General features: G+C 36.1%; 3 protein-coding genes across 5 annotated transcripts; 2 read left to right on the top strand and 1 right to left on the bottom strand.

Annotated features, from left to right (window-relative positions):
* Positions 1-4798, top strand: RpS11 (ribosomal protein S11). 3 transcript variants are annotated; one of them, XM_019059363.2, is made up of 5 exons: positions 30-170; positions 1357-1485; positions 1580-1696; positions 3255-3460; positions 4613-4798. In XM_019059363.2, exons 1-5 carry the CDS (start codon positions 159-161, stop codon positions 4734-4736), a joined length of 588 nt encoding a protein of 195 aa, XP_018914908.1. In that variant the 5' UTR covers positions 30-158; the 3' UTR covers positions 4737-4798. The 3 variants fall into 3 exon arrangements, with proteins under 3 accessions (XP_018914900.1, XP_018914895.1, XP_018914908.1); XM_019059355.2 differs by lacking the exon at positions 1357-1485 and having other exon boundaries at positions 1-170; XM_019059350.2 differs by lacking the exon at positions 1580-1696 and having other exon boundaries at positions 27-170.
* Positions 4799-7994: 3196 nt separating this feature from the next.
* Mpi (mannose phosphate isomerase) lies at positions 7995-17381 on the top strand. The gene is made up of 7 exons (XM_019060097.2): positions 7995-8142; positions 9566-9883; positions 10435-10576; positions 11947-12120; positions 13038-13205; positions 14581-14783; positions 15390-17381. The coding sequence occupies exons 1-7, from the start codon at positions 8140-8142 to the stop codon at positions 15588-15590; spliced, it is 1209 nt and encodes a 402-aa protein (XP_018915642.2). The 5' UTR covers positions 7995-8139; the 3' UTR covers positions 15591-17381.
* A 1680-nt stretch (positions 17382-19061) lies between these two features.
* On the bottom strand, positions 19062-22577 carry bisc (TM2 domain-containing protein 1 biscotti). The gene is made up of 3 exons (XM_019060125.2): positions 21997-22577; positions 20412-20493; positions 19062-19504 (listed from the first exon to the last, which is right to left on the bottom strand). The coding sequence occupies exons 1-3, from the start codon at positions 22205-22207 to the stop codon at positions 19204-19206; spliced, it is 594 nt and encodes a 197-aa protein (XP_018915670.1). The 5' UTR covers positions 22208-22577; the 3' UTR covers positions 19062-19203.
* Between the last annotated feature and the right edge of the window lie 261 nt (positions 22578-22838).

Here is a 22838-nt window from a genome sequence, read left to right as displayed (position 1 = left end):
CATGGCGACGGTCCGACGTCCACCTGCACTTTCCTCTCGCCATGTTGTTCTTTCCACTTGGCGTTTTTTGTAGTTGGTGAGCGCGTGGTTTGTGCGTTTTCACAGACGATTATCTCCAGATAATCATTTTTATTTAGTTCAACTCACAAGGATTCATCATGAATGAACAGGTCTGTTACTATCACATTTTTCATTTATTTGCGATCAGAGACGAACGCCTGTAAAGCCATCAGGGACCCTGCGAATCCATCGCCGGGATCAACAGGAAGCCTGCTACATGGCACCATTTCTCGCCTGAAATTCCAAGTTGCATTATATTTTCAGTTCCTTCATAGAAGAAGTTTACTTCCCTACTCTTTAAGCCATGCCAACCCATATTTCTCTTCAATCTTCACTCCGGAACACTATGAAAAGTATTGTAACATCCTGCAATGTGGGGTGAGCACAGTGAGGTTAGGTATGCGAAGTACGCATGGAGTTGTGGAATGAATTGGAATTTTGAAGTTTGGAGGCTCCTCAATAAGGGTTTTTTCTTCATCCGGGATGCGGTGCACCGCGATGAACATCGGCTCTTTTATTCTGCTCCCCATTTGCGATCCCATGGATCGGGATGGAACGATGGATGGCTCTCCAGGGGTGGTCGCAGATTGCGTTCTAATGTGATCCTATTCTAATTCAAAATAATTACGAATCCAAGCAATCATCAAATTTGAATTGTTTTATCACTTGGAACGCTGTGGTTTGGTCTGGATTGCCCAAGATTCCATTCCACTGCGATCCACTGTGTTCCGTGATTTAGAAAAAGCCCTCTATTTTGTCCCCGATCTGATCCATTCAACAATAGAAATTTAGCTCCATTCATTAGTGTGCTATTTGACTCCCAGATCTTTATCAACTCTACGTACTAGTAATTGGAGTGGTATGTGTTCGATTGCCCATCATTTTGGACGCTGAATACATACTTTTCCCTTAAAATTTTATTGAATCTTCAAGCTTATCAGAATCTCAGAAATGACCACCCTTTGACTTGAAATTGTTAAAGTTTATGAACTGAGGAAAATTTACAAAATGTTTCAAGGTGATATGTTGTTTTGTGCTTGTAAAAGAAAAAAATCTATGAGGATATTATGCGCCTCACATAATTCCCAACTACATCATTAAGTAATGAGGAATTATGTGAAATGCAGTCAAGCTGATATTAGTCTAATTTATCTCAATGTTTGGGTGATAATATGACATCTCTGAGCATCCATTGGTCCATTAGGAACTATCATCTCTGTCTTTTACGCAGGATGCATGAACAAATGTCTCCCCCAATTTTCAGCATTGTTGATAACTATGCCTTCTGTTTTTCAGTCTGAACGCTCTTTTCAAAAACAACCAACTGTGTTTTTAGCTAAAAAGAAAGCTGTCAACAGTAAAACAAAAAATCGGCCTACTCGCCATGTGCGCAACATTGGTCTCGGCTTCAGAGTACCAATTGAGGTCGGTGGTGGTTGTCTCCACAATTAGTTTTATGCACGTTGTTGTGTTTAGTTAGTGGTAGTTTAATAGTTGTTTGTTTTCTCTCCACGTCTAGAACGAAAAAAGTTTCCAAAAACAAAAGCAGGTTTTTCTTGCCAGGAAATCGTACTTGAAGAAAAAGCCAACCCGAGTAACCAGGGATATTGGACTTGGTTTTAAAACACCCAAAGAGGTATGTCTAGAAACTTAATTTCTTTTCAGCAACTACATTGAGTAAACTGCTTGCTTCGGACTAAAGCTCTTCAGGTTCGGTCGCTGGGGTCTATCACAATCCAACTATGGATCTTTCATGGTAATGATTCATCTATCCTAGTATTGAGCATACTTTTCTGTCTCAATCATTATCACAAGTTTTTCCTGTGTGTCTCCTGTCATAGAAAAGATGCTACCATCTTGAATTAACTAATCAATTTTTCATAATCTCATGTAACTCAGTTTGCTTTCACAGTTCGTGCCCTCTAACTGCATGCTCTCTAACCTCTTTGGCTTTCAAGCAGCAAATACCCTTATATGCACCCTGTCTGTTTTTTTTTCCTGCTTTGAAAAAATATGATCTTCAACACGTTACCAAGATCGTGCTGCTTACATCGAGGGACTTTTAAAAGAGAGAGTAATCATGCTATGATTGTCTTTTTTTGAGAGTGCAGCCAATGTTGGTTCACCAGGTTTTTGCCACCCAATTAAGTAAGTATTTAAAGTAAATGAAAGTCGAAGAAAGTGCCAAAAATTCGTCATATCGCTGGAAATTGAAAACGATGGCTTACCAAATTTTCATAGCCATTCCAAGTATGACTCACAATTGTTACATCCCTAGTCTAGCTCATGATAATGTCAAATCTGCCTTGTACGTCTTTTTTTGATAAATAGTATTGTTATGTTCTTCTCATTCTGTCTAATTTTTGTTTTTTACATTTCTATTTTTTTCACCTCCTTTAATCAAAGTCTTTATCGTAATGTAACCTGCCTTTGTAACATATTTATTTGAATAAGTCAAGATCGTTAATTTTGAAGAAGAGCCCTCCATGTTAAATGATTAATGTGGCAAATGTCAAGAAACTGAAAGATATAGAGTTTTAGGTCTATCAGAAAAGTAAAGAAACAAACAATAGACAAAAACATCCATCTGTAAGAGAATCCCTCTCCATGTGAGCAGATTTAATTACGTCTCTACCAAGAAAGAGCAGCTTTTTTTTTCTTTCATCATTGTAACTGAAGGGTTCGTAACATAACTTGACTAATTTCCACCTGCTAACTGAGGCAGTGCAGAAGACTGTGGATTACCCTCTCTTGGTACCTCTCCCTCTTACTCGAAAATCACTTTTATGTTTGGAGTATTCTGCTGCCAAGGATCTTTGTTTGAAGTGGGAATAAAAATAATATATCTCGAAAAGTAATAAAGTCAAATATAAAAAATTTAGCAACTTCTAGCACCCTTCCAAGTAATACAAAGTCGTTCCTTTTTACATTAATGTTTTTTTCAATCTCCCCCTTTTTTTTTTTACGAAGCACCACCCTAAAAAAACACATTGTTGTCCAAGGAAAAATTTCAAAATTAGGGGCAGCACTGTACAAATTGCTTAATTTTTTCCCTCATTAAGTAGAGAATCAATTATACAAAGAAAATTCAATCTCATTTTCTAGTTCTTCAGTGTCATAATAACTAAAAAAATTAATTCCTAAGTTCTGAGGCGTGACTTCAACACTAAACGGTTTTGATTGTAAATTTTCAGGCAAGAGATGGTCACTACATCGACAAGAAATGTCCGTTTACTGGCAATGTCTCAATTCGAGGTCGTATCCTGACTGGTGTTATCAAAAGGATGAAGATGAAAAGGACCATCGTTGTAAGGAGAGATTATCTTCACTATATTCCAAAATATAACAGATTTGAAAAGAGGCACACAAACGTTTCGGTCCATATGTCACCATGCTTCCGGTAAGCCCCCTTATTTTAATATCTTATTTTCCTATTATTTTGTGATGGATCGTAGCTTTTACCAAAGTGATACATCTTTTAAATATGAAATATCATACTTCACTTTGTGCTATTTCTATCAGAGGCAAAATTTTGGAGTCTAACTGTTTATCCATCCCACAGGGACAGCGTAATATTGTGCACTATCCAAGTAATTTTTTTTGTAATCGAGTTGTTGAGTTGAACAGAAATGTTAGAATTAGTGTGCATTCGTATGGAACCGTCTCTTCTAACTTTTTCCAAAGTGGCAAGTAACTGAATTAATGCAATCAGCGTCCTGGACATCATCAATTCTCTTTGCACCTCTACCCTCTCTCAGCAGATCAAATTATCCACTTTTTCATTTTCTTGTAAAGTTTTCAGATTCATTCATTCTCACCCCTGATTGGTTAAAATATTCAGGGGTGCAAAAAGTTCTTAACCTCATGCGTGAATATGAGGAGGCTTTGAAAAGAGGTTTCTGAGATTGTGTATTTTTTGTCAAATCTGTCGCATACAATCAGAGAGAGAACAAAGAACAAAACGAAGGAAGGTCATTTCTTCGAAAAGTTTGGGAAAAAAGGAATCTCTTCAGCAAGAAGATCAATTTGAAGACTGAAAAAGCTACGAACCTTCTGCATCTTCGCAATGATTCAGCAAACATTAGTAGCATTTCTCAATCTTAAAATGGTATCGTCCGCTTTCGAAAATTTGCCCCACATTATCATTCTTAAGTGGTCATTATTTACTTAGCTGAAATCTCTACTTATCACCGACATGTATCAATTTTTTTTTTTTTTTTTTTTTTTTTTTTTTTTTTTTTTTGTATCCTCTTTTGAACTTAGGATCACTCAATGGTAGTTTGAAAAAGAATTTATTCATGCAAGTGACTTCATATTTTTAAGGTGCTCTCAAGTAATGCACCTTTTGAAAGAGCTAAGAAAAGAGAAACTAAGTGCTTGAGCTAAGTGCAGGTATCTGTTCATCAGAAGCTCCATAAGACCACCTAATCAAGTCACTAACCTGAATGCCAGAATTTTAAATTGAGTCATCAAGTAATGATCTTACACCAGAATTCCAGGTTTTTTTTCTTACTTAGATAATAATTTTTTTTTTTTATTTCGCCTTTTGCAGAGATGTTGAACTTGGAGATATTGTCACTATTGGAGAATGCAGGCCACTTAGTAAAACAGTCCGATTCAATGTTCTGAAAGTCGCTAAAGGAGCCACCAACAAAAAAACTTTCAAGAAATTCTAACATCCGACCATCATGTAATTGTTACTCCGTTTTTGTAATAAAAACTAAAACTGAAAAATCGTGATCATTTTATTTTTCTTCTAAATTTTCAAGCGAAATTTATCAATAGAGCCTCTGCTAGAAAAGTGCTATGTTCCATATGCTCACTTTTAAAAATTTATTAAAAGATTCAAATCAATCATCAATTCATGAATAAATTCAATCAACTAATTTCAAGTTATCAAGAATTCATTTCTGCGTATGCTAGACCGTACAAATTTTAAATTGGTTTCCGCCTCAAGAAAGACTTTACTGGCTGGTAATAATTTAAAACCGCAGTTTCAAATTTTTTAGGAAGTACTACAAATATCTCCGTGTAAAAAGTAATCAAAGGACTCAGTACAGAATACCAAAGAATTCAATGCTGGCTAAATTTTGTTGTTATATGATATGATATCCTTCGACCTCCTGAGCACAATGAACTTTTAATATCCAACTTTCAATGTGCCAATTCTGAGGAAAGCGGAGCCAAAAAGTTAGTTCTTTGCATTTATACGCATTCTTTCATAGTGGTGAGATATTGCATCTTTGTCAGATTATGCAGAACCGATTACTCTAAAGTAGTTCATGCGAGGTTGCACAGCATCCCTTTATTTTCCTGGTTGGCAAAGAGAGAGGAGTTGTACTCAATCATTTTTCTTGATGTGCTTGTAAGAGTGCTGAAAAATTCACATTTCAGCTTTGCATTTATCGAATTTGGCACATTGGCTTTGATTTTACAAGTTCTTTGTGCTTAGGAAATCGTAAAGAACATCATATCTAATAACACAGAGCCTGAACAGAATTTTCCCTTCAGGATACTTTACTTCTTCTTAAGGTCCATCTCTTCAAAGCTACATCATATCCCGTCAACATTCTTACATTTAAAAATTACTATTGGCATTTCTCAGTACATTATTGATTATTGCTGTCAGTCAGAGCCAAAACGTAACATGTTCATAGTAGCTTTATCCCACTAGGACATTTTTAAGAACCACAGCTCGGTTAAGACCTATGCATCAACTTTTTGTCATGGTGTGGCGAACTACTACGTTTCACAAAACTAGTTTTCGCTTCGTCCAATCTTGCTTGTTGAATTAGTTACATAAAAGTTTGATCAATATTGGAGTGCACGCCCGAATCAGGCCTACCTTCATTTATGAACCATTGCAAGAAGTATCATCTCTGTTAAACCCTGTGTGTTGCAACCATGATGAAAGTGACGTTACTTGAACGCAATTTGAAAGTTAGCATATCTTTCAACGTGTAACACTCCAATTTAGATCATTCTGTTACATGCATGTACCAATTTTTTAAAGTTTATCATTGAATTGTTTTAATAATCCTGAATTTTGTGCAAGTGATCATCGTGAGGTATGCCAGCATAGGAAACTCTTTAAGTTTCATCATTGTCTGAATAAGCCTTTTCTCAAAGCCTTTATATTTCAGGCATTTCCACAGTAAATCTTCAGCAGACAAATTAGTACCTGTCGAACAGTGTGGTTTTGATTGAGAGAAATAAGTAAAATTCCAGCGGTGCAGAAGTTCCATGCCAAAACTCAAAAGCTTGCCTTTTTTTACCACAGTATTAGTATTACCAGCTTTTATTTTCCCTAATATTACATTACTCCTCACCTTTGTGTACGAACAATCTTTATTCGTTCAAAGTCACAAAGAATTCCACTTTCGTGTTTGTGCAAATTATAGTTCTTTGGCAAAGAATATAAAATCTATCAAGGAAATCAATTGAGGGTGGAACTCATCAAATTAAGGTGAGAAGGATTAAATTTTACACCTAATAGGACTGCCTCCATTTGAAGAATGATTTACCTACAAAACTAACGAACTTTAAACTCAAATTTTAAGGTAAAGAAAAATAGCTCTGGAACCGCACTGCTTTCATAGTTAAGGAATAATTTTCCTACAAAACTTAAACTTTGAGTTCAAGTATTAAGGTAATAAAAAAGAGCTCTGGAACCCAAGTTCTTTTGCAAAGTGCACCCTGAGACGAGTGTCCCTTCACTTTACTCATTCACCTGTGATTCTCCCCCAAAATCATAAAATGAAAGGGGTGAAGAGAACCACGACGAGATCACTTAATCTCTTCATTTATTTGCAATGAGGATCCAAAGTTAAAGCTTTTACTACATCCATCTGTCTCGAAAGGAAAGTGAAGCAGATCAATCTGCTTGCAGAGAAATATCCTAGCTGGTACCTAGGTACATGCATGAGAAGCGCAACAGCAAAAATGTTGCCCTCAAAACCAAGACTTCTCTGGAGAGAGAAAGGGATTTTTGCAAAGGAAAGTAACGATGGTGAAATGTCACTCAGGAGGAATGTTTTCCACTATCTTTCTACAAATTTCAAAACTTGCACTTTTACTATTTGAAAGGGGGGGGGGGGGGATTTTCCAGGGACTGAATATGCAACCTGCAACAAGGAACTTTGCGAGTCTGACAAGAATTAACTCCCCAGTTCGTCTATTTTCCTTTTGTGGAATTGAGTTGGTGTTTAGGGAGGGTGCTGGTTTTTCGTGGCCTTTTAAGCTGGTACGATTGAATTCCGAAACTTCACGGTAGGAATCTCACAACAGGTTCCATGAAACTAAACTATGTACATGAAATTGTGCATTCCTTGGTCCGAGTGGTGCGATTGAATTGGCTTAAAATTGCCGCAAAGGTGCGGAAGTTGCGAGCTTTGTTGTGCATTTCTTATTGATTCATAGCGAGTGGTATGAATCATCGAAACTTGACATTACTGACAATTTTTTGAGCTTGAGCAAAGACTTTTGACGTGTATAGTGTAATGCGAGTCGCGAGTGTGACTCATTGACGTATAATACAATCTAGACCGCGCATTACGAAATTCAAGCGAGACGATAGGCAACCCAGCAACACACAGCAAGTGTACCGGCGAGACAATGGTGGAATTCGTGGAAATGCCAGTCTTGCCAGTGCCGTTGCCTGATACGGGTACACTTAGCTCGTATATCCGGCGGTATCAACTAGGCTGAAGGCGCGTCTTTACCCCCCTAGCTGTCTTACCTTCCCCGCCCAAAGTCGGGCCCAATGCGCGGTCTAGATCAAGTTTAGATTGTATTATACGTCAATGGTGTGACTAACAGAGGAATCCAAGCGTAAACCAATCAGCGCTCTTGAAAGTGATGACGACAGAAAGCGGTAGGTCTCTGATTGGTGGCTGAATTTACTGATAAGCCTTTTGACAACCTGAAAACTGTAAACAAAGCGGTTCCATGTGGCGCGGAAGATAACAATGAAGAATGATAAGAAGCGTAATTGAATAGACGTGGATATTTTCAGTTCTCACTATTCTCATTCTTGGTATCAGCTTCCCACGGTAATTACTAAATCTCCTGTTTTTCTACATGGTAAGTTGGCAATATTAATCCATCCTAATACCTATTCCTTTGAGTGTTCTTCATTTTATGTCATGGTATTTAGCGGATGTTCTACCTGTTCTTTTATATCGCAAAGTTTTGTCACAAACGCAAGCTGAACGATGATTTCACTGAAAATAATTATGATTGTTTCCTCCATGGATCACCCCTATCAGACTATGAAGATTTTTTAGCAATTACATGAATTGCTCCGAGATATCCCAGGATCACCATTACTTACCGCAGGTTCAAAGTACCGCCCTCACTATCTTTCTCTTGACCCCTCTGTATCTCTATCCTGCACTCAGACAAACATCATTAATTAAATTTATGAAAATCAGATTGGCTGGGACAATAGGTTATCTTATCATTTGGAAGCTATGGATAAAATATCAGAAAAATTCATATGGATATATTTTTCGATCACTGACTGGTGGATCCTCTCATTTCCAATTAATCCAAAGTTTTTATTTTTTGTGCTTTATCTTATTTAAGTTGATATCTTCTAGCCAAGGCAAGTATTTGTTTTTATTATTATGGTCGTAGCCAGAAATTTTTTTTGGAAAGAGGTGACAGTTAAATCATGGAACTTTTTCGCTCATTTTCATAGTCCAACAGCAACTAGTCACCACATAAGATCCCATAATTTTTCCAGTAGAAGAATTGACACCCTCGCTTTTCTATACCTACAGCGAGACAAGACCTGCTCGTCTGTATAACATGAAGAGCTGCATAATATTAGTAGCTGATGCATCTATTTTAGGTAATTGTAGTCAGTGAGCCCGGATTATCCAAACTCATTTTTAAGAGATCTATTTCTAATAAGTATTTTACATTGCATAGCGATGGCCAAAGATAGAAACCATGTAATCGCCGTGTTTTCAAGTTTCCTCGACAATTTTATAATTTCCAAGCCAACTTTGCAGCTGGAAATTCATACAGTCGAATATTCTACATATGAGGAAGAAAAAAAAATCAAGGCTGTTTTCAAGAAACTACATCAACTAGTTACCATAGGAAAAGTAAAGTACGACTGGAAGTCTGTAACATTGCAAACAGAGATGTGTGGTTTTGTACTTAGGTCATAGATATTTTGTTTGCAGTTGAATGATGCAATGATACCATGCAATGATACCATTCAGTTGCCCACTAATCTGCTAGTGTTGACTCCAAACAAAAAAGACAGACAAGCTGAACTAGTGATACCTAGATTAATCGTAATAGTGTTGTCACCCTCGATTTCAAATCGAAAAATCCTCCGGAACTCCTTCTAATAATATCTATCGCCCCGGGTTTTGTCAGAGCCAATTATCTCACATCGCAGGTACCTATCTAAACTCTCATGGAAATCACAGATTTTTTTTCCCTTCCATAATATTATCCTTTATAAAGTCTTTTTTTTTCCTTTGTATAGATGGAACTATCTTGTGCAGTTCAACATTATGAGTGGGGAAAAGCGGGCTCAAATAGCGTTGTTGCCGTCCTTCGACAGAGTGCCGATCCAACATTCCTAATTGATGAGGATAAACCATATGCTGAGCTTTGGATGGGAACGCACGTCAATGGTCCCTCCATTGTCAGTCTTGACAATGTTCTCTTAAGTGACTGGATCGCTAGGAACCCAGGAAGCTTAGGAAAAAAGCTTACAGCAACATTTGGTCAGCAGCTTCCATTCTTGTTCAAAATTTTGTCCATCAACAAAGCTCTCTCAATTCAAGCCCATCCATCACTGGTAATTTCCTTTTGTAGAGAAGTACACTCTTAATTTAACGAAACGCCTAGTCTGGACCGTGGACTGTGAGATAACAGTTGAAAAAGTGGAATTTCAATGAGTAAAAACCCATAAAAAAACCTTTAATACAACTATTAATGGCCGGAATGCAAAACTCTGCATCCTCATTTGTGACGTTGTAAACTTTCTGTCATACCTACTTTATTTTTTCCTTGGAATACTAGTCAACGTAATGTTTTTCAATTTTCTGTAGAGGAAACTTGCAGATGTATTTCTGGCAATTATTTTATAGTAATACTGGCAGTCAATGTTCCTGCAATATTTTGGATACTTTTTCGCAGCATCCTGCGTCACTAAAAGAAGAGTGTAGTAAGATTCAATTTTTGTCTGATGAATAGGTAAAAGCCAATTTTTTTTTATTTATTGAAAACTTAATTCTTTAAGTTTTTTATGAAATTATGAAGCAATCAGAAATTCTATAGCTCCTAAATGAACACAAGCAGGCTTTAGTTGGCACTATTATAATTTGTTTTGAATACCTCTTTTTTCAGGACCACGCCCAAGAATTAAACCAAAAGTTTCCTCATTTGTACAAAGATGCGAACCACAAGCCGGAGTTAGCCATTGCCTTGACGAAGTTTGAAGCATTGTGTGGCTTTCGTTCAATCAGTGACCTAAAAAAACATTTACAAAGTGAGTAAATAGATGAATGTACTGCAAGTCCTCAATATTCCTGACTCAGAGTTATAAAGTCATAGTGAATAGTCTTTTACGGAAACCTCCATGTTACTTAAGTAAGGCAGGATTTGCTTGTTTGCTTCTGTCTCTGTGACTCTTGTGGGGAGGATTCCAGAGTTGATCTAAGGTGCAGAAGTCCTTAAAGCCGTCCATTAATTATATATAATTTCAGGGAAAAGGGTGTCCAAGCATCCTTAATTAGTCCAGCACTAGAGAGAAGGATGAGTACTCAAGTAGCAATGGCTCATAAAACAAATTCTACCAAAAGTTGTCAAAAAAAATGTAAGAAACATGTAAATTTTACGTAAAAAAACTCTTAAAATACTCGTTTAAGGAAATCCTTTGGGGGAATTCTTATAAATAAGAAAAATAGTGTTACCTTAATTAAAAGAAAATGTAAAATTTACATGAAAAACAACAAACTATATCCTCAATTTTTATGGGCTGCAACTTTTCCTTTTATGGTTACCACTTTTTTTCCCTCGTTTTTGCCCGTAGGAAGTTTACACAAAAAATACGTAAATCTACGTTAAAGAATTTACTTAAAATTTTTCTTCAATTTTATTCAAATAAAAGTCCCTAAAAGGGTCTCCTGATACGAATATTTCAAGAGTTTTTTTACGTAATTTTTAAGTGGTTTTGAAGTAAACGTTAAGTTCTCTTAAAATTTACGAGTTTCTTACAACTTTTCTCAACAGCCACTGTTACTAAGGTAGGAAAAAAGGTATGCAACTAAAACATTGATGTAAGTAAAGTATCGATTTTTTATAAGTCATGGCTCAGACAGATTTGATTTTTCACCTCAAAAATCCCAGAAATTGCCAATTTTTAATTATGAAAGAAGAGATGTGATCTGATTGTGACATAAATTCTTCATTCTGAGTTTACACCTGACCCACACGAAGCCTACATAGAGAAGTCAAGATCAGCGAAGCATATAATTCTTGGACCCTTCCCCAGAAAATGCTCACTAAATAATCGCTTACCATAACTACACCAATACAGGCATTGTAAAAGTAAACAATCTGCCAACATTTAGCACCACTGCTCCTTAAACACAATTCCACTGAAGATTATTTGAAATTTGGTGAAAATTTCAGGCATTTATATGTATGTTGACAAGAAATTCAATATATAGTCAGAATGAGGGTGAATGATTCTGACAATCGGGCATTGGGTAATTCGGTTCTCTGACAATGAGATAGTTCAACTTGATGTTGTTGCGCGAGTAGAACACTTTTTAAAATTGGAAATGGGTGGTGACTGGTGGTCGTAAAAAAGTATGCAGTAACACTATCTAACAGAAGTATTTTATTGTATTTCAGGCATCCCTGAATTATCAACAGTAATAGGTGATAGTCTTGTTTCAAAATTTCTTGAAAGTGATGAAGAAAATGTGCAGAATCAGCTGAAACAATGTTTCAAAGCGCTTATGACAGCTGAAGAATCTCTAGTCGAATCTCAACTTTTATCTTTGATCTCTCGCCTAGAATCTAGTGGTAAGTTTCCATCATATTGCTAAAATGAGTCGATATGTTCTCATCCAAAAAGGACACTCACGATGGGAACTTGACTTGAAACTAAAATTATGGAACAATCCACAGCTCTGGCATACCATGAAACTTGTTCGAAGTTTTTGCCAGGGGTGGCAATAGTTCTCAACCATGCAACAGGCTGGTCGAGACCAAATTGTGAACACTGACAGGTTTTTTCCTCTTCTATTTTTCTTTCTTTCTTTTTTTGGTTTGCGATTTTTTTCTCCTTCGAACAGAACGTTTATTGAAATAACGAAGTGACAATTCCAAATAAACCAAAAAAATTTGCAAATGTTTAATCTCCACGTTGTGTTGACCTGTTTGTAAAAGTTCAGCGCATTCCAGAAGTTTTTTTTGAGGCCTCTTCAAAAATTGCGAAAGCTTAGAACCATTTGCACCCCTAGTTATTTCTCTCCCAGATAGTTAAAAAAAAATTAATTTTTTTCAACCATTTGTTTTTCACAAAAGGCTACTTGAATTCTCACTAGGTAACTAGAAAAATATTCACCTAAATATTGAATTTCTGTAAGGGTGGGAAAAAAAGTTCCTGTGGATGATCACACTCACAATAGTCTACGTTTTTAAAAAATTTTGATGTGTTTGAAATTTTTCTTGAAAAAGTTCAAATATTTTCGAATGTTTTCTTGTTTACTTTTTTTTTCTTGCTTAAAAATCAAGTTCTTCCCTAGCTTTTTTCGATCAAATTTTGCACTCTCACACTTGATCAAGCTTTAATGAGGGAATATTTGCCAGCGATTTTTTTTTTTTTAAAAAAAAGAAACTATTAATTAATGCACCGGCACTTACCTCAAACCAGGGAGTTATGATTTCATCATAGATCAAGACTCATGCACTGACTCAATGATTTTGTTTGTTTGCAGATGAAAACAGTAAAACCGAATACCAGCTAGATTTATTGAAACGGATTCATGACCAATTTCCTGGTGACGTAGGTTGTTTCGGAATTTATTTGTTCAATTACATCGTCCTTGCACCAGGGGAGGCAATCTACTTGGGTGCAAATGAAATACACTCATACATCTCTGGAGGTACAATTGTCTGTTTTCCTCTCCTATGATATGAAATGCTGATTTTATCCAGTTAATCTTATGTTAAATTGATGAATTAGCTAACAAAGCGATGACTTAGACCATACATTACCTGCTTGCAGACTCTTTGAAGTTTGATTTAGAGAATAATAGGTTGATAGGCAAAGCAATGAAACCAAAGTACTAAGTAGCAACTCTTGAGGAGACAGCATGCCATTTTTTCATAAATGCATCAAAACAATAAAAAATGTTTACTGACAAAAAGTTGAATCCATACAAGCGATGACTTTTGCTCCAAGGAATCTGGCTCTTTGCCTTTTTAATATGAAATTTCCTCCATAACCTGAGTAAGATATCACAGATTTGAAGGTCTGAGTTTACAGTTTGTGCACTATTTCAGTGCATGCCCATAAATTTGTATGAAGCTAGGTCAGGCCTGTATATACTAGCTAGGTAACTTACTAGCGGTGAAACTCCCAAACGACATTTCTCCTTTGCAATGTTTCAAAATTTCTGCTCCTATTTTATTTTCTCAAGGGAGGACAAATTAACATCATTCCTTGAAGTATTTAAGAATTGACGTTTTGTGATTTTCTATTTAAAATATGAAGTATCACAGAAAGTCTGCATCGTTGTCAATTGAGATACATGGTTTGGGAGTTCCAGCGTCGTTATGCAGTTGCCTAAGGGTGGCAAGTTACAGAAGAAGGAAAAGAGATTTTAAGATGTAACTGAAGCAGTAATTGAAAAATAAATCGGGTAAATCGTCGTTGGCAGATCATTTAATAAGCACTAAACATGACCCGGAAGCCACGGAAGTACAAGTAAGGAAAAAATGCACCAAAGGAAAGAGAATGAACCTTTATGAGCAATTTTACATAGAGTCCCAGAAAGGTGACAACCTGCTCAATAACCAACAAGAGAGTGAGGTGGCAACACTGGTAGCCCCTCCAATCCTATTCAGAGATATGCGCACGCACCAACAACGAACGGGCAACTCGATGACGCAACGGCCGGAACGCCGGTGATAAGAACGCGTTCGCGACGGGTGCACCCACGGGTTTTTTAAAAGTGTTTTTATAGTAAATTTTAACAATATAAGATGTGACTGTTAGTGTTTACCGAAGTCGAAGTCGAAGTGACCTGATGATGATGATTAACATCGAAATAGCTATCGTCTGAAAACCGGATAAAAAGTGATCGAGAGAAAGGTAATTTCATCAACATAATGCAGCCCGATAAAAATAAGTTCAACTTTAAATTGAAAAATAGATGAGTCTGCTTTAAAGGCGAGGGTTTTGATTTCTTTAATTAACTTGTACAATTCTATATTTCTCTCTTATAGCACTGATTTTTTTCATCTATTTTGTTTCAGATTGTGTAGAATGTATGGCTTGTTCAGACAATGTAGTGCGAGCAGGTTTAACCCCTAAATTCAAAGATGTTGAAACACTTTGTAGCATGCTTCAATACAATGCGGAACCACCCTGCAAGAAGCTGTTTCAAAGCATTTCTGAAGACTCAAACACTTCCATTTTTTTACCGCCTGTTCCTGATTTTGCTGTTGCTGTGATTAAGGTAGGCTTTATCAAAAGCAACACGGAGACACAGTCTATACAACGCTTTACATACATTGGTATTTCAATGAATTTCACTATTCCTAGACTGTTACTGCACAACATGATTGCTCTGAAGTCAGGTTATTACAAGAACCGTCAGTCACTAAGGAATTCTTCTATTTTTAACATTCTCAATGGGTTTTTTTATGTTCAAATACTTACACTAGGTACAGCAGGATCGAACCATATCAAAAGTCAATGGGTTAAAATACTTCTGAGAATATATATTTGCACATAATTTCGGAACACAGTAATCGATTTATGGAATTTTAAAAAAGCTGTTTTAGTCATCAGCACAGAGAAGATGCATAATAATTTTCAGGAATGCTTTAGTTATAGCTGTTTAGCGACTTCCAACAACTATAGTTTAAAAGAAAATTCTTTTTTTTTACTCTCCCTCAATTTTACCTTTTCCAAGCTGAAACAGACTTAGTAATTGTTCAAAAAAAGGAAAGAAAGAAAGCACTTCTAGTTTATTTTTTTAAAATCATCGGCTATGAAACTTTTTGACATGGTTCTTGAATTCTCTTTCCGTTCTGATTTATAATGTTGGTTCTTTTTGCAGGTCGGTAACAGTTCTGAATATCAATTGATCCCACGTGATTCAGCATCTATTTGTATTGTGGTCCAAGGCTGTGCATCAGGTGAAAATTTAGTGCTAAAAAAAGGCAAAGTAATATTCCTCAATGCTAATCAATCTATGACCTTGAAAACTTCCCAAGATTCAGAAACATTTGTGTGCTTCCAAGCGTTTTGCAACTGCTAACAGTGCCTTTCAAGCTCTAATTCCAACGGAATGGAATATTTCATAAGCATTTTTGTCAAAACACACCATACATCTCAAGTATTTCTGTGGCATAACCTTAGCCAGAAAATTTCTATGTGTGCGTGGGGGGGGGGGGGATTGACCTATTTACCCTTTATGAGAGGCTACTTATGATCACAAATTTTTGAAGGGTGGGGCAGGGGGGCCCTAGCCATACCCGTAGTGTTTGGATTCATTTATATGAGAACATAGTGCACAAGAATCTATGCATGATGCAAAGTTCCTCTGAATAGGTATAATGTTGATGCTAAAGTAACTAATAAGTCATGTTGTCAGTAATCTATAATTTTGTTTTCAAATATATGAAATAATGAATCCTTACATAAAGATGTCCTACCAGTTTTTGACAAGCTACCGAATCAGTTCTGTTTTAAAGTAGCAGTGAGAAAAGGACCTTCACTAATAGCTATCGGAGTTTCGAAGTTGGCTAATATGAGCCGTTGTCATATTTATCAGTTTTTTGGGCTTAGCAATCCAATGGACCGTCTTCCTTGTCAACAATGCCTCAACTCTGAGCAGTGTTGAACAAGAGCATCGAAATAAATCGGTTTTTCTAGACAGGTCTCAGTAACTGACAGCTCACAACTAAGGATTTGTTTGAACATCCCCAACCTTTTAGGGTATCACTGTCTCTCTTTTTTGTCTTTCTAATTAAATGTTGTACTGTTTAAAGTGCTAACAGCAGGAAGGATAAAATAAATATTTCATCATTCCTGCTATCAGCAGTTCCTTTGTCTTTATCTATTATTTTTACCTTTATCATTTGATCTATTGTTTCTCTGCTGAGTGCCCTCTTTTAAAGTCAATCCCAGCAGAATTTTCCAGTGAGGAAAAGAGGAAATGACAAAATTAGCATGTAGATCATGAAAGATGATAAGACTCAATGCTGAATGTTGAGTCGTTGTCAATTTGAATTTGACTTATTATCTGCCATGCCCTTCATGCCTTCCAGTGATATCTGACTCTTTCTTAGCGAACAGTTTTATTGTGCTATGTTTAGTCATGTATTCATTTTTTTACGTTGTATGTTTTGTCTTCCAAGCATTTTGTTCGCTTTTGTCTCTTTATTGTTTTCATAAGTGTGTATATTAGTACGAAGCCGAAGATCGGTAATTTGACCGCAATTTCTCAGATCTTCCTCTTTTCGTATCCTGTTATTTCAAGTTATTTTCAAATACATGGTTTAATGCCTAGAATCTTATTTTGTACTTCTGCTCTCTCATCACAATAAAACCAAGAGAAGGTTAACCGATATAGTCAATTTGAGTAAATATTCTCATGTGGTCAATATTGGGTTGATTTCTCTATAACCAATCTGTCTCAAAGATTCAGTCTCTAATGTCTGACAATGAGAAATGAATCCTGCGAATATCTGATGCTCCATGATTTTAAATTTGTGGCATTGGATTTTGGGAATTGTCTAAAGATGAATTAGCACAATCATAATTAGCTGTGAATGATCTCAGAAAAAGTGGGTCAGAAAATTGCTCTATTTTTATCAAGAAGTTCTGAAGAAAATCAGCTGAAGTTTTTGTGCAGAAGAATGAATTTTTTTGCGGAAAATATCACACCCTTGAAGATATTTGTTACTGTGTATTGGATTAACACAATATGGTGGTTGATTTTAATATTTTTCTTTTTGTTTCATTTTCTCTGATCTTTTTACTATATCAGCTTTGTGTCCCATTTTCATTTTAGACTGAAATTAATAAAAAAAATTTACAGAATTCACTTGAAAATTGTTTATTTCGATTCCCCAGAGTACCAGCAGCAGGAAGGTGCAAAAAATCCCTCAGTTCCAATACATTTAGGTATTACCTCAGAATTGAGGAATTTTTCGTAAAAGGGCGTAAGAGACATCCAGTGCTGCTAAGATGCAACGTAGTTCTCTAGTTGTAAGTAACTGATCCCACAGTTCTGTTATGAATTTTTCCCTAAATTTTCTCCAAGGTTTCCCTCCCTTTTGTTAGGAAGTAAGTCGACGTGACTGAATTTCATCTGCTGAAAACATTATAAAAAATTACACAATCTCAGAAGCATTGCAAGCCTCATACGCTCCTTTACGGAAAATGCTTGAATTGTATATCATTGGTGATTCCTGAACCAATAGTAATGTCACACAGGAAAAGTAAGAGTCTTCCTTTTTGCAAAAAGAAAACTGTGCGTACGGTTTCTAGGATCTCTGAAAATGTCTTATCTCTATAAATTTTGTAGAGAAATCGAGCAAGTTCCAGCGTTCGTTGTAGTAAGGGAGACATTTGATTTGATAAACATGAAAAACATGAACTCCTTATGCTTGAACTTTTCATATCAGCTATGAAGTTTTGACCAAGTGCAATTTCAAAGCAATCATCAGTAAAATTGTACCTTGTAAAAATGTCAAACTATAAGGATCAGAAATATCAAATGAAAGTAAAATAGAAATTCCTTCATTTAAATTTTACGATAAGATTAGGATAATTTTATTCCTTTTTACACACTAGTGCACATGGGACAAGGGACCTTGGTACCAAGAGGTTGATTTTTTTGGGTGAGTTTATTTTGTTAAATTAAGCTAACAAATCAGAATTTGAGTGTCGTTTCATTAATTGTTTTGAATTTCCAACAACTCCCATTTGATTTGCCTTTTTGGGCTTTTTTGACATCATGATCATAAACACTCATACATGCAGTGGCAACAGTGTCTCGGTTTTTCTTTTTAAGGAACCAAGGTCCCTATCCTAATAGGCAGTCATGTGTGCCAAATTTTGTGTTGAATCAAATTGTTTTCTACAAAATATCTGTGAAATTAGAGAGGATGAGCAAAGAAGATTAAATTACGTAGTCTCAGTCATGATGAAAACTAACTGCATCCATATAAATCATTTTTAAGGAGATATATTTTTTACAGAATTGGCTTACTTTTCCCACCTGCTGATGAAAAATCGGAGACATGTAGTGAGGCAAAGGGAACACTTTAACCTTCTTTAAGCCACCTTGTGAGGCATTTTTCACACGGTAAAGATAAACAGTTATGACAGCAGTAAAACTCATGACTATAAAATTTTAAAACTTTATTAAAACTCTGATTAAAAGCTGTAATTGTGACATTAAACATTTTCATCATCATAAACTACTTTATAATATTGTTGAACAACAATAATATCACTGTGAATGTTAAATTTTGATGTATAAAAACTGCTTCAAAAGATGACTGGAAGAATTGCCAGAGATTTGCATCACCTAACCACATGTTTCCAGTTTTTCATCAGGTAGGAAAAGTTTGCCAACCGTGTAAAAATGAATCCTGATCAAGTTCAGGTTAGATTTCATCGATGTTTTCTCTATTCACAAATTTTTTAGCTGATTAACACTAGATCACGAAATGTATAGGTGTTTTAGGAATGTCAATATAAAATGAATATGAAGGGATTGAAAAAAAAAGAATTTTTTCTTTATATTTTTAAAAACTTAATAGATCGCGTATTTACAGCTAAATATTTAAAATTATCAGAGAGAACTCTTACAAAAAAAAGAGAAAAATATATGCTATTAAGTACAATAAAGTCTAATATCACAGTTCATCATTTTGATAATTGGACCAGTCATCCTCTGGTAACTTGTAGGTCCAGTTGTTGCTTTTAATCATACTAATACCTGCGCCATAGTATGGAATGATGTAATATGATCCATCTGCAGGTCCTACAATTTGCGTTGCAATTAGGATAATATCTATTAGTTGTCCAAGGAATAAAAATCCTAAAGTGCTCAGTTTAAGTAATCCCAATGCTGGATAGCCAAGATAAAACCTGTCTGCTCCGAACATGCCAAAGAAAATTGAAAGCAGTAGTGCTGTTTCAAATGAGTATCCATTTCTGCAAAAAAGGAAGGATTATTGTAATTAGTCATTCCAAACTCAAATGCTCCATTTGAACCACAATGTAAGGGTATTTAAGCAGTATGCAGAGAAACATTTCGTTCAAGGCACCTATCACAGTATGCCTCATCATTTGATTTTCTCAGAAATCTGAGCAACATAATTATGAAATAAAGATATCATATGAATTATTGTGAATTCAAGGAACTTTCCTTTTTTTCCGATCCAAATCGACGGTGTAAGTCGGCAATCACATAACTCAGTTTGCGACGTCGCAGACTTCCTATCATACTTTATTTTTTAAACGGAAAACTAATCAACGACGATTCTTTAAAACTGCCATGATTTTTCCTCTATGTGTGAAGAAAATTCTGCAAAAACTTCAAGGAATGATGTCAATTTTTTCTCCTTTAAAAAAATAACACAGAGGCGGAGATTTTCAGACACCGCAAACGAGTTATGTGATTGCCGACTTACACCGTCGAAATGTAATTTTAGCAGCCTTAATCAGTTCCCAGATAATCAGATATTATTGATTATTCCCAGATAATATGGAATTATTGATTCTTCCTGGTCGGATCTCATTCCAAGAGAAGATGCATGTCTATGATACTCCATCAATGGAATCAAAAAATGCTTATATTACACCTGCTGAACCTGCGATGCAATTTTGGTATAGCTAAAGCAAATTTTAATTGACCAGGTTTTGAAGTATTATCTATGTGTGTACATTTAAGGGCATTTGATGATTTTTTAATTAATTTGTTCTAATTCTCTAATTGATTTAATTAAGTTTTGCCCCCATTAGGAAACAAAAATGGGGGAAAATCTTACTCAAGTTGAAAGCTACCCTGCACTGAGAAGACAGAAAAAGTAGTTAGAAATTTTATTGATCTGATACTCACGTCCATTTGCAAGGAATCTCCTGGTAAAAAGTGGAGTTTTTGGTCTCATTGCAAATTATTCCATCAGCAGCCACACATCGAACTGAGAACAAGAGACAAAAACATTTATAGATGTGCCTGATATAACTCTACAAAAACACAGCATTTAGGTGGTGTCCTGCCTAACTTAGTGTTAAGAGCAAAATTTTCCTAAAAAAGGAGCTCCAGTTTTTAATAATGAGTGGTTCTATCGAAACATAACACAAAAAAATGATGAAACTAAATTTCTGTCAGTCCCTTGATCACTCATGGACTCAGGATATGGACATTTTCCAGATTGGGTGCAACTTATATTTGCAAAGAAGTGCACACAGAATACTAAGCAATTTGGCGCCGACTAAATTTCGATATTATCCTCAGTTTGATGAGCTTTTGTGGTAGAGCTTTCTAGGTGCCAATCTAGAGAAAAGCAGGACTGAAAAGTTAATTTTTTTGGCATTTATACTTACAATGTATGGTAGAGATGTTGCAACATCTCATGGGTAATCAACAATCGGTAATCAATAACATAAGATTTGAGCGCCTCAAAATTGATCAGTAGGCACACTTTTTCTAATTAAGCACAAACAGTCAAAAAAGATGGTTTGATTCCGCTGCAGTTGCTTTAAGCCACTATTTAAATAAAGCGCTTTAGCACTAGACGATGTCGGTGGCGGCTGGGCAGGTGCTATAGTTAAAGACATTGAATCTCATAGACCGTACATCTGGCGTGGTTTTGTGCAGAGGAAGCATGGCAAGTTTCTTGGAACTCCATAATAGGCGGGCGAGGAGACGGATCCAGCGTGTGTCCCAAGCACTCGAAGAGACTGCAGGGAAGTCTTGAAGAATTCATTAGCGAGCTCGGTCATTTGCTAATAACTAATTTTTAGTCCATTTTTGGACAAAATTCTATAGACAACAGTTGTGGAGCGTGTAATTCAATGACCAAATTGCAAAGTTTCACTTTTCGGAACTAATTACCAACCAAGAGAAGTGCCTCGCAATACGACAAAAATTCACTGGGGCCGCTGCTGCGCATGCACAGTGGGACACATGAACTTCCTGATGCGAGGCAGCGGTGCTCTACACTCATCAGTCCGTGCGCCATGCAATTTTCTAAAAGTTGTCACAGGATGCACGGTCTACGTGATTCAATGTCTTTGGCTATTGTACTTTACTGTTCAGGCCCTGGTCAAAGGAGTGGTCTTGGTGATCATCCGCGGGAATTGAAAGTATTGAGCTGTTTTTGCTGTGACTACCTGATTTTTCCTGAAACAGCTCTCATTTCGAGTGATGCCCCAGTCAAGTTTTTCTGTAGTGGCTTTGACTTAATTACTGTATTATGTATTTTCTTTATTAATAAATGAAATCTGAATCTGAAGTCAGGAGGTGACCTCCCTTAGCTCTGCGGTTACACTATCTTGTAATACTTATAGATAAGGTTCTATCAATATTATATGGTGCAATGTGCAAAAAAATGAGAAATTCTTCTGGAAAGAGATCATTGTTAACGTTTTATTAAATTATAGTACAATTCTGAAATGCAGAAACTGAAGGAATTACATACCAGTGGCTTTATTCTCTCGGGTACATCCTGCAGGCTGTTGAGTCTTCGGATCCATGTAATTATACTCTGGATCTGGATCAGGACACAAGAACTGGCCCATTTGCAGAGTATTACAATCAGTTGTAAAAGTTAATGATTCCCCATTGCCAGCTGCGGTACAGAGCCAGCACAAACAGAGCAAAGAGATCCACGGTAGACCTCTGACGACCATGCTTTACACATATCACTACACAGATACCATTGTAATAGATTATAGGAAATACGATAGAATATGTAGGAATATACAGCCAGACAGAGTAAGGAAACAATTTCACATTTTTTTTTCTTTTTAATTAAGTATTCCTTAGGGGTTCCAATTTCCAATTAATTGTGCAAAAAACCTAACCTCCTGCATGTACAACACTTGGTGAAGTCGTCGTAAAGTGAATTTTAATTAAGTTCGCTGATAAAGCGTCCCTTAGAAAGCATAAATGCTGGAAGAAATAAATGAATGAGAATGACGAAGAAAATAAAGTCAGTCCAGTATGTACTTCAGTTGCACGACCTACAAGCAATACAAATGTAAGAAGTGAGTGATAAGAGAAAAAACAATTAATAACACGCAGCCATCCATGGCAACATGGCATGAACATCGTTCGCCAGCCAATCAGAGTCTCGGATTACGGCATTTACGGCAAATACCAAACCGGAAAAGGAAAACCAAAATAAAACCGGAAACCCGAAAATTACAGTGGAAGAAGATGCAAAAGTAGCGTCTAGAACTTGGAAATTGAATGAAACATTTTTATTTAAGACATGAAGAAATTTAAAAAAAAAACCCGCCAAACTCTGCCAGGGAAGAT

Source organism: Bemisia tabaci, chromosome 6 (genome assembly GCF_918797505.1).
Source record: "Bemisia tabaci chromosome 6, PGI_BMITA_v3".
Taxonomy (NCBI): domain Eukaryota; kingdom Metazoa; phylum Arthropoda; class Insecta; order Hemiptera; family Aleyrodidae; genus Bemisia; species Bemisia tabaci.
The sequence above is the reverse complement of the archived record's forward strand: the minus strand, read 5'-3'. Positions and strand labels throughout refer to the sequence as shown.